Source organism: Thamnophis elegans, chromosome 7, assembly GCF_009769535.1.
Source record: "Thamnophis elegans isolate rThaEle1 chromosome 7, rThaEle1.pri, whole genome shotgun sequence".
NCBI lineage: Eukaryota > Metazoa > Chordata > Lepidosauria > Squamata > Colubridae > Thamnophis > Thamnophis elegans.
Window position 1 is genome coordinate 8,561,559 of NC_045547.1, and position 14,776 is coordinate 8,576,334.

At 41.9% G+C, this 14,776-nt stretch overlaps 1 protein-coding gene across 1 annotated transcript in view; it reads right to left on the bottom strand.

The window, feature by feature from the left end:
- ST8SIA1 (ST8 alpha-N-acetyl-neuraminide alpha-2,8-sialyltransferase 1) overlaps nucleotides 1–14,776 on the bottom strand; it is a 49,155-nt gene that overhangs the window by 15,990 nt on the left and 18,389 nt on the right. Inside the window, exon 2 of the mRNA XM_032221498.1 lies at nucleotides 12,958–13,102. Within this exon, the coding sequence (XP_032077389.1) occupies nucleotides 12,958–13,102 (145 nt within the window). The remainder of the gene's footprint in view (nucleotides 1–12,957; nucleotides 13,103–14,776) is intronic.

The following is a 14,776-nucleotide window of genomic DNA, read 5'->3' on the forward strand; positions in this document are numbered from 1 at the left end:
AAATGCAAAATAAAATATTTTCAGGTTGAAAAGCTCATATCCCTTGAAGAAAGCTAAGACATATTCCAAAGAAAATGTTCTGAAAGGCAGAAAAATTACCATGAGGATACCCCTGAAATACCACTCCATTCTTGACTGTTTATTTAAAAAGAATTTTTTTAAAAAAAGGAGCCAAAATGAGGAAAAAACCAATACAATCAATACTATGTAGCTATAAATCAATATATCTATCATCTATCTATCTATCTATCTATCTATCTATCTATCTATCTTTACACAAGTTTGTTCAAACATATTTCATTATAATTATCCATTTATAATCTGTCTGTAAACAACTTGTTTATGAGTCTCAAATACCATCACATCTTTAATCCACTGTGTAATTGGGGCCATAAATTTATTTTTCTGATGTTAATACTTCAGATCCCTGCTGTTTTCTCCACCATTCCATCATGTTTAAATAGAAGAAAAACCACTAAATATTTGACTCTGATACGTCAACCATCATTTGCTCTCTCTGTTCCTTTTTACGGTAACAAAAACGATGGTGTTTTCTACATTGTCCTTGCTAGCATGCTGCTCCAACTCAGAAACAACATCAAATGTTCAAGATTGATAGCTGTCAACACACCTGTCCACCATGAGTTTATCTGATCTCCCTTTAAAGCCACCCAATGTAGTGGCTATTACTGCATTTGATAATGAATTCTAGGGACAAAGGATGTGCTTTCAAAAGTAATGCTTTCTTTGTTCTCCCTCAATTACATTCATTCAATGGCCCTAATGCAGTGTTTTTAAAACTTATCAACTTTTAAGATATTTTGGGACCTCAACTCCCAGAATTCCCCAGCCAGCATCTTAAAGTTGCCAAGTTTGAAAAACACTGCCATTTTTTGAAAGACTACCCCCCCCTCCAAAAAAAAAACCTTCTTCCAAAACCCACAATTTCATACTTTAATTCTAGCTCTGTGTGATCCAGTGGTGAGGTTCAATTTTTTTTACTACGGGTTCTGTGGGCATGGCATGGCTTGGTGGGCGTGGCAGGGGAAGGCTACTGTAAAATCCCCATTCCACTAACCTGCTTTCCAGCTCTGTTCTCCTGTGCAGAGCAACAGAAGAAGACCCAGACATTCAGATGGGACTCCGATCAGCTGGGACTTGGGAAGCAGTGAATAGATGGGGGCGGAGCCATCCAGAGGTGATGTTTGCCGGTTCTACGCACTACTCAAAATTTCCGCTACCGGTTCTCCAGAACTGGCTGAATGCCACCTCTGGTGTGACCCATACAGCATAATCTTGTAATTTCCCAGGCCCCTTAACAAGGGATCTATCGATTAAACTAAAACCTTTTCTATGCAGAGCACATATCTTTCCCTCAACCGTGCTCCCCGCACCAAAAAAATCACAGCTGCTTGTAAAATACAAACAAATCATTTTTTAAAAAGTCTGCATCCCTATTAAATACTTATGAAAGAACTAAATCACCTACAGCCCTGCTTTAAAAAAAAAAATTGCTTCCAAACCTCCCATTACGTGACTTTTCCTCCCTTTGCTCGTATAAAGATAATTTGGCTCAATAATTTAGCTCTGTAAGCTTTTCTCTTAGCCTTCCAGTTTCGCCTCCCTGCTGAGCTGTGTATGAATCTGGAGCTATCACAGGTTATCCTTACAGTGGTGTCCACAGCTTTTAGTCTGCTGCCTGAGGGATTCGGCCTCAAAACCTACCATCCAATTTCGGCAGTAAACCAAGGACAAGAGGTTTATCGTGGGGAGGAGTCGTTTAAATAAAACGAGGGTTTTTGGGTCTAAGTTTGTGAGTTATGCTTTCTCAGGAAGCCTCGGTCAAAACAGGCTTGTTGTGCAATTGCATTGCTGTGTTGGCTATACACGTTCCAAATTGCTCATGCGATTTCCCTTTGTTTTTTATTGGGATATTTTTATGACATACTTGACCTGAATAGCTGAACATCTGGCCTGGTGCTCATCCTCCTCGGATAACACAAGCCCCACAAATACATCAAATTAGTGCTTTCCTGGGGAATTATTATTATTATTATCATCATCATCATCATCATCATCATCATCATCGCAACAACAGAATTGTATCACAGCGGCCAGTTGTTTCGCCGGATTTGGCATTGATTACTAGTCGGGCCCCACCCAGGGACCTAGGACGTCGTAACGTATTTTCGTAATATGCGTGCAGATCCAAGCAGTGCGGCTTTTTGCATTGGACTGATGGCGATTTTGTCAATTTTTAACTGTTTTAAATGTAATTCCAGTGCTTTTGGAATAGCACCCAGTGTGCCGATCATCACTGGAATTACCACTACTGGTTTGTGTCATAATCGTTGAATTTCGATTTTTAAGTCCTGGTATTTTGCTATTTTTTCATATTCCTTCTCGTCGATCCTGCTATCACCTGATATTGCGATGTCTATGATTGTAACCTTATTTTTCTCAACCAGTGTGATGTCTGGTGTATTATGAGCCAGTATTTTGTCCGTTTGTATGCGAAAATCCCACAAGATCTTGACCATCTGATTTTCGGTGACTTTTTCAGGCTTATGTTCCCACCAGTTTGTTGCTGTTTTAATATTAATATTTGCACAAATTCCAGTGGATCATCATCATCATCATCATCAGTAGTAGTCGTCTTCGAGTTGCAACAGTTCATTTAGTGACCGTGAGAAGTTGCAATGGCACTGAAAAAGTGTCTCAAGATCATTTTTCAGAGTTATGGCTGTTGTGGCATCTCCATGGTCACATGATCGAAATTCAGGTGCTTGGCAACTGGTTCATACTCATATTTATGGCAATTGCAGTGTCCTGGGGTGGGTGGGTCATGTGATCACCTTTTGCAACCTTCTGAGAAGAAAAATCAATGGGAAAGCCAGATTCACTTAACAACCGTCTTTCTAAAGGTGCTTTTTTGAAGAGGCAACTGGACACTCTGGTTTTTTCTTTGAAGATTTTTCGCTTCTCAAGTAAAAATGTCTTCAAAGGAAAAAAACAGGAAAGTCCAGTTGCCTCTTGAAAAAGCACCTTGGGGACAACCATGACCTGGATGGCCAAGAATCTCCATAGACAACTGTTCTGACCCCCCTCATTCCACACCAAAGCACACTCCGAGCCAGAGATAAATTACCGCATTTAATTAACAGACAGACAGGTCCTTGGCAGCAACCCAGCACAGACAGGCTTGGGCAGCAATAAACACAGATAAGGCTTGGCAGCAATCCAGCCTGCCAAGCTCATACAAAGTTCTCCGACATTCAATTCTGTGTTGACTTCTGCAAAGAGGGGCATGTGCACAAGTACCTTTTTATAGTGTGGAGAGGAGCCTAATGACCACCAGCTGAGTGCAATCACCTCCTGTAATTGCGTAATTGTTCCTGACACCTATTATCTCTTCGATGGCGTGCATCCAGGAACAACTCACTACTGGCTTCCGGCTCACTCTCCCTTGTCTCCTCCCCACTGGTCCAAGGGTCAGGTGCCTCCTGGTGGCCAACCAGCCTCTCTGCGCCCTGCTCGGAGTAGGAACCCTGTCCAGGGTCCTCCACATCCTCCAGAGCTGACTCATAGGGCCCCTCGCTGTCGGAGTCTGGTGGCAGCTCCAACGGCTCCTGCTGGGCCACAACAGACAACTATGTTTCCAGCTTGCAGTGATTCATTTAACTACTGTATTAAAAAAAATGGTCGTAGAATGGGGCAAATTTCACTTAACAAGTGCCTCACTTCGCAACATCAATTTTAGGCTCAATTGATGTTGCAAGTCGAGGGCTGTCTGTGTTATGTTGTCACTGCTATTATGTTATTTGTTGTTAGTTGCCCAGAATCGGGAGAACATATATAAATCTAAATTAACAAGCAAGCAAACAAATAGAGTTGTCCCATCTTTGTTACCTTTTGGAGGTTGAGTCTATAAATTTCCCTGCCATAACATCAAAGAAATTATTTGCAGCAAACCTCCCAGAGAGAGTTGCTGTCCTGGTTAGATAATGTAATTTTGCAATAAAATCAGGGCTGGTGCTTCTCTTTGTAAAAAATAAAAACAAATCAGGACTGTTGTACTTATTTGATCATTTTATTTTACTTAGAAAAAAAAAAGAGATAAGAGGCCTAGCGGGCACTAAGATTGGTATCCATGGTGATTTCAGAGCCATTTTTTGTAAATCTGTTTTCTGTTTCAAGAAGAAGCCCGGGGAAATGCTTTCTGAATTATCTAATATATTGGGGAAGGATAATGCCCTTTGTGTTTGCTTAATAGATAGGAAACATATGAGATTTTTTTTCTGTTTTTCTAATGCAAACAATAACCCTTCAAATCTGCCTTGGCTTGGAATAAAGCCATTTTCCTCATAGGATTAATTTATAAGAGGGCACAAGTGCAGGAATTCAAAATCCTTTCTTCTTAGATGCTTAGGTAAAGGTTCCCCTCACATATATGTATATGCTAGTCGTTCCTGACTCTAGGGGGCGGTGCTCATCTCCGTTTCAAAGCCGAAGAGCCAGTGTTGTCCGAAGACGTCTCCGTGGTCATGTGGCCGGCATGAATAAACGCCGAAGGTGCACAGAACGCTGTTACCTTCCCACCAAAGGTGGTTCCTATTTTTCTACTTGAATTTTGGCATGCTTTCGAACTGCTAGGTTGGCAGAATCTGGAACAAGTAACGGGAGCTCACTCCATTATGCGGCACTAGGGATTTGAACCGCTGAACTGCCAATCTTTCTGACTGACAAGGTCAGCATCTTAGCCACCAAGCCACCGCATCCCTTTAGATGCTTAGATTTCTTGTATAATAAAAGGCATACATTTTAAAACAATGATTAGAAATCAGCTGGCTGGGGAATTCTGGGAGAAGAAGTCCACATGTCTTAAAATGGCTAAGTTTGAGAAACAGTGGAAAAAGTACAAGTCCTGTACTATGCCACGGCCATATTACAACTAAATAGAGGTAGTCCTTGACTTATAACCATTCATTTAATGACTGTTCAAAGTTAGAATGGCACTTTCACCCTTGCAGCATCCCCATGGCCAAAATTTAGACAACTGGCAACTGGATCATTTTCATGACAATTGTAGTGTCCCGTGTGTGTGTGTTCGTGTGTGTGTGTGTGTGTCATGTGATCACCTTTTGCAAACTTCTGACCAGCAAAGTTACTGTATTTTTCGATGTATAAGACACACCAAGATTTTGAAGAGGTAAACTAAAAAAAAAAAGTTTTTTGCACTTTGCAGACCTCCCAAACCCTCTGCCCATCCATTTTTGCAAAGGAGGCGGGGTTTTGGGAGGCAAAAAATGCTGTATTCGGAGTATAAGACGCACCCAGATTTTCACCCTCCTTTTTGGGGGGAAAGGGTGCGTCTTATACTCCGAAAAATACGGTAATGGGAAGCCCGATTCACTTTACAACCGTGTTACTAATGAACAACCTCAGCGATTTACTTAACAACTGTGGCAAGAAGGATTTGGGCTCAATTGTGATTTAGGGTTAGGATTAGTAAGTTGAGTAAGTTGGTTAGGTTGGTTAGTAAGTTAGTAAGTTGGTTAGGGTTAGTAAGTTGAGGACTACCTACATTTAATTAAGTTAACTGAATTTATCTATTTTCTGGCATCACATAATTGATTGAGTGATTGATTGTTTGAATACTATCAAGATGTTGCTGATTCTTAGGTGCCAATTGATAATCATTTCATCTTTCATTTTGTTCAGCTTTCCTCTCTTCATGCTTCTTACATTTCTTGTTCATACTGTAATTTTTTGTAGCTTCAGATTTTTCCCCCCCTGCCTGGTAACATCACCAATTAGACATCATCCCATTCAGTCTAGCCACATCGTAAACACCATTAATTCTCTGAAAGATCCATAGTTGTCTCTAGCAATATGTGGCATGCTTTCAGAGGGGCAGTCATCCAGCAATATATCGTCTATCATTTTATATTTTCAATCCAACTGGCTTTCTTGGTTAAAAAGAAATAAAGGAGTGGTTTATTATTGCCTTGAGGAGAGAGAGGGGGGTGGAGGAGAAGCAGAAGAAGCAGAAGCAGACGAGGAGGAAGGGAAGAAGTTGTAGTAGTGTTAAGACAGCGTTAAAAAAATATGAGGGGGCTGCAATAGACAGTACAGGTAGTCCTCGACTTATGGCCATAATTGAGCCCAAAATTTATGTTGCCAAGTGAGACATTTGTTAAGTGACTTTTGCCCCATTTTCCCGTCACAGTGGTCAAGTAAATTATCGCAGTGGTTAGAGTTCAGAACCTGGTTGTTAAGTGAATCCCGCTTCCCCCATTGACTCTGCTTATCAGAAGGTCGCAAAAGAGGATCACATGATGATCTGGGGATTCTGCAATCGTCATAAATATGAACCAGTTGCCACCCAAACCTTGTTCGTGTGAGGTTGCAATGATTGTGTGAAAAATGGCCATAAGTCACTTTTTTCAGTGACGCTGTAACTCCCAATGATCACTCAATGAACTGTTGTTAAGTGGAGGACTACCTGTTATCACTGGGGACATGTTAAGGATGGATATTGGTTCTTGTATGTCTTTGTAAGAACTCCATGCGGGACCCTTTGCTGCAGTGGTGGGTTGCAGGCGGTACGCCCCAGTACGGTGTACTGGAGCCTGCCTGGAGCACCGGGTACTGTTTTGGTAAGGTGCTCCGGAGGGCCCACCTGAGCTCTTTACCTGTCCTTTAAGCCTTTGGCGCTTCTGCACACGTGCATGGCTTGTACAGCTTCTGCGCAATGCTCCGCCGAGCAGCTGGAGCATCGCAGAGGTTTATTTATTTATTTATTTATTTATTAATAAAATTTACATGCCGCGCAATCCCGAGAGCCGAGGTGGCGCAGTGGTTAGGGTGCAGTACTGCAGGCCACTTCAGCTGACTGCTAGTTCAGCAGTTAAGTGGTTCAGATCTCACCGGCTCAGGGTTGACTCAGCCTTCCATCCTTCCGAGGTGGGTAAAATGAGGACCCGGATTGTTGTTGGGGGCAATATGCTGACTCTGTAAACCGCTTAGAGAGGGCTGAAAGCCCTATGAAGCGGTATATAAGTCTAACTGCTATTGCTATTGCTATAATCCCGAAGGACTCCGAAGGTTTGCGGAGGCATCGCAGGCAAGTATGACGCATGCATGCGCCGCGTGCGTCCATGTGAGCGACGCCAGGCCCGTTCCAACCGTACCGGTTGGAACGGGATCCGGAACCCACCACTGCTTTGCTGGTGGATAGATTTAGCCGCGAAGGACTCTGCTTTCAGCCTCATCATGCAGACACAATTTCAGTTTTGAAAGCATGAGAAAGTCATGATTTCTCCTGCTGGAAAGCTGCTCCTGGCACTGTAAACAAGAAATGTCTCCCCAAAGTCCTCCCTTCAAAAGTTTAGATTAAGTTTACACATTAAGCCTGATTATGTGCCATCAAGTTGGCAATGACTCAGTTTTGTGGTGGTCTCTATAGAGACATGATGGAATGCTGTGCTAGGAGCAAGTGAAATGATCCTCTATCTTAAAAGCAGACAAAAATCAGCTCGACAGCAATGGCAAATAATAAAAAATAATAATTTTTCAAGAAGGCTCTTTATCCAGGAAGAAATACCGTATTGTTCGGAGTATAAGACGTACCTTTTTTCCTCTAAAAAGAGGCTGAAAATCTGGGTGCGTCTTATACACTGAATACAGCATTTTTTGCCTCCTGAAGCCCCACCCCTTCACCAAAATGCCCATGCATAGCCTTATGGAGGTTTTCAGACAGCTCCTGGGGGTTGGGGAGGGCAGAAATGAGCAAAAAACAGGCCGTTTTTTTGCCCCGCAGTCCCCAGCAGCACTTTATAAGCCTCCATAAGGCTATGTATGCAATTTTTTTGACAAAAAATGGGTCGTTTTTGCCCCCATCCCAGGAGCACTCTGCAAGCCCCCCCCCCCGGCTATTCATGCCTTTCTTTTGAAAAAAACAGGCCCATTTTTGCAAAAAATGGACCGTTTGGGGGAGGTTTGCAGAGTGCAAAAATGTTTTTTCCTTTTTCAGAAAGCTGCTTAACCAAGAGTGGTTGATGAGAATTACATTGATCAAGTGCTGTCCCAGCAGAAACAAAGTTTTAAGTGCTACAGATTGTCAGCTATTTCCTTCTCCAGCACATGGATAAATACACCTGGAAACATCTACCTACCTACCTACCTACTCTCTCTCCCTATCTATCTACTGTATTTCTCTCTCTCTCGCCCTCCCTCCCTCTCTCTCCCTCTGCCTATATACCTACCTACTCTCTTTCTCTCTCCCTACCTACCCACTGTATTTCTCTCTCCCTACTCTATCTATCTATATACCTACCTACTCTCTCTCTCCCTCTACCTATCTACTGTATTTCTCTCTCTCTCTATTTTTCTCTCTCTATCCTTCTACTACCAACCTACCTACTGTTTCTCTCTCCCTATCTACTGTATTTCTCTCTCTATATATTTCTCTCTCTCTATCCCTCTACCTCCCTCCCTATCTACACACTCTCTCCCTACCTACCTACCTACTGTATTTCTCTCTCTCTCTCTCTCTGTTTCTCTCTATACATATATCCCTTTATCTCCCTACCTACCTACTGTATTTCTCTCTCTCTCCCTACCTACCTATTGTATTTCTCTCTCTTTCTCTCCCTCTCTATCCCTCTATCTACCTACCTACTTTTTTAAAAAATCTGCCTCTTCAAAATCTTGGTGTCTTATATGCCGAAAAATACGGTATACCAAGGATTAGGGTCAATAAACCTATGGTTATTTGAAAAATGTACTGATGCGGAAAAACCCGCTTCCCAAAGTCAGGAGACAGGACCACGAGAGTGGAGAACACAGGTTTATTGCTAGCAATGGTTCAGAGTAATAACTTGACAAAGTCCGAACTCCGGGCAACGCCCAAAGTTTTTATAGGTTTTGCAATTACAACTTCCTTTATACATACATCAAGGTACAATACATCAAAACAGGATACAAAAAGAAGACGTTATACTATAACATATATTCCATATAAAGTTAGGGCTAACGTATCTTACACCATCTGCTAGTTTTGGGAACTTTTCATGTGCCTTGCGCTACAAAATATTGTGGTACATAGGTCAGTAAACATACAAATACATTTGACAAGAATTTCAATACTTTCCTAATATTGCAACAGAGATAGAAGCAAATAAGGGTCAATCTACTTAAGGTTTGAAATCAAATTAGGACCCTTGGGTCCATCTGCATCAGTACTACCGTATTTTTCGGAGTATAAGACCCACTGGGAGTATAAGAGGCACCAAGATTTTGAAGAGGCAAATTTTAAAAAAAGTTTTTGCACTCTGCAGACCCCGCAAAAAATGACCCATTTTTCGTGAAAATGGGCCCATTTTTGTCAAAAAAAAAGGGCATGCATAGCCTTTAGGAGGCTTGTAGAGTGCTCCTGGGGGCTGTGGGGCAAAAATGAGCATAAATTGGCCCATTTTTCGCTCATTTTTGCCCTTCCCAGCCCCCAGGAGCACTCTGGAAGCCTCCTAAAGGCTATACACAGCCATTTTTGCAAAGGGGGTTTTGGGAATCCAAAAACGCTGTATTCAGTGTACAAGACGCACCCAGATTTTCACCCTCTTTTTTGAGGGGAAAAAGGTGTGTCTTATGCTCAAAAAAAGATGGTACATCATTTGAAACTTTTAAAATAGGAGTTGTTTTTAGAAAAGAAACTCTGGACCAGTTTTGGAAAGCAATACTTATCTTTCCCCCAAATACCTACTTAGAATAGGATGGTGTGTGGATGGGTGTTTATTTGTCAGCAGCTTGTTTCAACAGCCTTAATCGACTTTTTCATTTTAGAAAATGAAGTAAGAGAACTAGGAATATAATAAATTCCATTTGAAAGCCACTGCAAATTCCATGGCTTTCAAATTCCATTTGAAAGCCACTCTGTAAACCATTAGAGAGGGTTATAACCAGGGGTGGGTTGCTGCCGATTTGCAACCCGCGCGCAATACACGCACGCTGTTCAATGGAAATTGTTCTGCATGCATGCACAGAACAATTTACAAGTGAACTGTGCACGCGCAGTCACTAAAATCTAACATGAGGGCGACATCAGTGGTTGCTAGGGAACCGGTTCGGGGGCATGTCAGGCCTGGATTGCTGCCGGTTCTGCGACCCAGGCCTGAATTCCACTACCAGTTCGGCCGAACTGGGCTGAACCAGCAGTAACCCACCTCTGGTTATAGCACACTATAACAGGGGTAGTCAAACTTTTTATACCTATTGCCCACTTTTGTATCTCTGTTAGTAGTAAAATTTTCTAACCGCCCACCGGTTCCAGTGGCGATTTTATGAAAACCTAATGTTTTTAAATAATGCTATGAATTTTTTTTAAAGTCAATTAAATTTTTAAAAAGGGAAGTGCTTCAGTATTGGACAAAAACCCTACTGCCCACCCTGAAAGCTGGAACACCCACTAGTGGGCGGTAGGGCCCAGGTTGACTACCACTGCACTATAAAGTGCTGTATAATTCTCTAAGTGCTAGTGCTAAATACTATAGTCAATATTAACAAATTTTAGCCTTCTGTTGTAATAGATTTCTTGGTTTGGCCTACACCGTGGGACTGACAAAATTTTAGTCTTCTCTAAACTGAGACTAGCAATTTCTCATGGTCCCATGAAACCTTCTCACACAACCCGGATATTCCCCTCTTCCAGTACTTACGGAAAATAATCACAACAGCACTCGGGATTCTGAAACAGTATTGTACTGACTTTGTGAGAACAGTCATGAATCACTCACTATTAATCACTACTTGGCAGAGTCCTTCATAATGTCCTACTGCTGTGGATGATTAACCCTACATAGTCAGCTGAATGGGGCAGAACGATGTGGTCAGTAACATATTGGGAAGAAAAGATGGAGGGTAGAACAGAATGTGTGTGTGTTTGTGTGCTTTCTTTATGTGCATGTTTGCTACATAGAGAAGACCGCCATTCTTCCATCTCTTTGTATTCATTAAATGGTCCCTTGTCCACTTACTTACACTTAATGTTTTCATGCTTTGGTAACTTTTATTCTACCAAACATTTATGGCAGGGGTGGCAAACTCAAGGCCCAGGGGGCCAGATATGGCCCATGGGGTGCTTAGATCTGGCCCACAGGGCCACCCTGGAAACAGTAAAGGATCGGCCTGTGGTGCCTCTGCCCGTGAAAATGGAGCTTGGGAGAGCTGCATATTTTCACTGGTAGAGGATTGCAGGAGGCTGTCACAGCCAAAAACGGAGCTCAGAAGCCCGTTTTCACTGGCAGAGTGCTCTGGCCACAACAGGCACCCCGGACATGAGTGACATTGATTTATTCAGCCCTGTATTTATTTACTAATTTCGGTGTGGTGAAATGTACTCTGGATTCCCAGGGGTGAAGGGCTGAATTCCAGAGGAGCACAAAACAGTAAAATTTAGATAGTTGGTTGAGAGGAAGAGAGTTAAGAAGCTCTTCCTTAGGAGTTCCGACATTGCCCGTGTATTTATTTATAGGAGGAAAATGTCCGGACGAAACATAATTTCTAATGATGGATTTTCTCCTTTACCAGAGGGAGCCCCCATGTGGAGTACTGTGAAGTCATTACCAAGGCAACTCCACAGCACTGTACAATAGAAGCCATTTTAAGGCAGTACAGTAGAAGACATTTTAAGGCACAACAGGCTATATCTTAATAAAACACCCCCCGAGGGGTGTTAAGGGTGTCTTACATTTTTCTCCAGAGAGTAAGTCATCTGTGTACCAAGTTTGGTTGAAATTGCTGGAGGCGTTCCAGAGTTATGCTGGAACACACACACACACACACACACACACAAATTTGATTTATTTTCTCTCTTTTAAAATGATGTTCAGATTTACTAGCTGTTAGCATTCCTAAATTGATAAACAGGCTGGAATCTAAGAAAAAGTAATTTAATATAAATTGGGATCTGGTTTATCTCTTTTGTCAACTCCAAACAACCTTTTTCCTTACAATGTAGGCACCCTTCTGATGCGAAACCTCATTTTAATGAACATGTGTGATATTATGGGATGCAAATATGTAACATGTTTGACCGCATGTAACTTAATCTCTATGCAAAGGGGGGGTTACTTTTATTCTGTCCAATCAACTTTCCTTTTGCATTTTTTTTTGGTTCTGTTAACTTTAAAACATGGGGCTTGGGGTTCTCAAACTCCTTTTCCATAGAATAGAATAACAGAGTTGGAAGGGACCTTAGAGGTCTTCTAGTCCAACCCCCTGCTCAGGCAGGAAAACCTACACCACTACAGACAAATGGTTATCCAATCTCTTCTTAAAAGCCTCCAGTGAGGCGGCAGCTACAATATCCAAAGGGGATGATTTATTAAGTACAGTGTGATACCAATTATGATTTACTCATAATTACTCTGCCACAGAAAGGAATGGGTCAAGCTATTTTCCAAGGCACCTAAAGGCTAGACGAGGAATAATGGATGGAAGCTGATCAAGGAGCCATTCAACCTAGAAATAAGGAGACATTTTCTGATACTGAGAACAATCGACCCATGGAACAGAAGTTGCCTTCGGAAGTTATGCGAGCTTCATCATTGGAGGCTTTCAAGAAGGGACTGGACTGCCATCTGTCAGGAATGGTGTAGGGTCTCCTGCTTGGATGGAGGGTTGGACTAGATGACCTACAAGATGACCTTCCAACTCTATTTAATGTAATGTAATGTAATGTAATGTAATGTAATGTAATGTAATGTAATGTAATGTAATGTAATGTAATGTAATGTAATGTAATGTAATGTAATCTTAATACTCAGCAATTTAAATAAGGCATGATGTGCAATCCTGACAATGGTGATGTGTTCAGCAAACTATCATTATATGTTCACAGAATATATTGGGAAAAGCAAACTAGCCTTCTACAACAAGAGTACATCTAAGGTCACTAACCTTTGGAAACAGTGAGAAGGTTTCGTTGTCAATTGTGAAGTAGTACAGAAATTCGCCATCGTACCAGATGCTCTTTCCCACCGGCGAATTTTGTTTCGTCATTGCAAAGAGATGGCTCGGATCGCAACAATCTTTGAGAAGTTTCCTGATAGAAAAGAGGAAGGAGATACGGTAAAACAACCACGGTAGATATTATGGTAAGAGGCAGGGACGGGATTCAACCAGTTTGCGCAAACCAGTATTTCCGGTGATCAGTCGGTCCTGTCCATTTGCCCCTGCACTAGTCTGTCCTATATTTCCTTTGTTTGAAGCCCAGTGTGAGCAAAGCACATGCTCTGCGAACCAGTTGTTACACCGTTGAATCCCACCACTGGTAAGAGGCATTTGTAAGCTTTCCGGAGCAGAATCAGGCAAATTCTCAACCCAAAACTGGTGGTAGAACCAAGATCCAGATATGTTCTTTTTATAGGATAGTCTGTGGATACTAAAACTAATCCAGAGCTGTATGAGGAGTTACTTCTGCCTCTGTTTTCTCATCTAAAGCAGTGTTTGAGGGGTCCTTGGTGCTCTCTGAGCTTGGTTGTTTTCTTGCAGACATTTCATTACTCAAACTAGGTAACATCATCAGGGCTAGCGTGAAATGTCTACAAGGAAACAACCAAGTTCGGAGAGCACCGAGGACCACTCATTTCAACCCTGAGCTACAAGCATTCTCCTTTATTGGTAAAACAGTGTTTCTCAGCATGCTGGCTGCGGAATTCTGGGAGCTGATGTCCACACATTTTAAAGCTGCTAAAATTGAGAAATGATGATCTAAAGAAGGTGTTGGCAACTTTTTGGACCTCAGGGACCACTAAATTCATAATTTTAATTCCCATGGACCACCAACATGATTTTAAAAAAAAGATAAATAGTATTTAGTACAATATAAACAAATGCAAAGAATTTTTCTGCAGACCACAAAATTTTCTCATGGACCACCAGTTGGTGACCAGTGATCTAAAGGTTCCTGGATTTCTGCTCTTGAGATTGTCTTTAGCTGCCCAACATTGCCCAGTTACATATGGATATTATAATGGAAGTTGACTGCAGTATCGGTTTTATCTTCTGGAGTCCAAGTAGATGGAATTCTGGGAGTTGAAGTCCACAAGTTGCTAAGGTTGGACACCCCTATCCTACACAGTTCTAAGCCAACACAGTTCTAGGTGGCATAAACAGAGGGATAGAATCAAGATCACGTGAAGTGTTAATACCACTTTATAATGCCTTGGTAAGGCCACACTCGGAATACTGCATCCAGTTTTGGTCGCCACGATGTAAAAAAGATGTTGAGACTCCGGAAAGAGTGCAGAGAAGAGCAACAAAGATGATTAGGGGACTGGAGGCTAAAACATATGAAGAACGGTTGCAGGAACTGGGTATGTCTAGTTTAATGAAAAGAAGGATTAGGGGAGATATGATAGAAGTGTTCCAATATCTCAGGGGTTGCCACAAAGAAGAGGGAGTCAAGCTATTCTCCAAGGCACCCGAGTGTAGAACAAGAAGCAATGGGTGGAAACTAATCAAGGAGAGAAGCAACTTAGAACTAAGGAGAACTAAGGAGAAATTTCTAATTGACAGTTAGAACAATTAATCAGTGGAACAACTTGCCTCCAGAAGTTGTGAATGCTCCAACAGTGGAAGTTTTTAAGAAGATGTTGGATAACCATTTGTCTGAAGTGGTGTAAGGTTCTCTGCCTGAGCAGGGGGTTGGACTAGAAGACCTCCAAGGTCCCTTCCAACTCTGTTATTCTATTCTATTCTAAATGGTAAGCTTCCA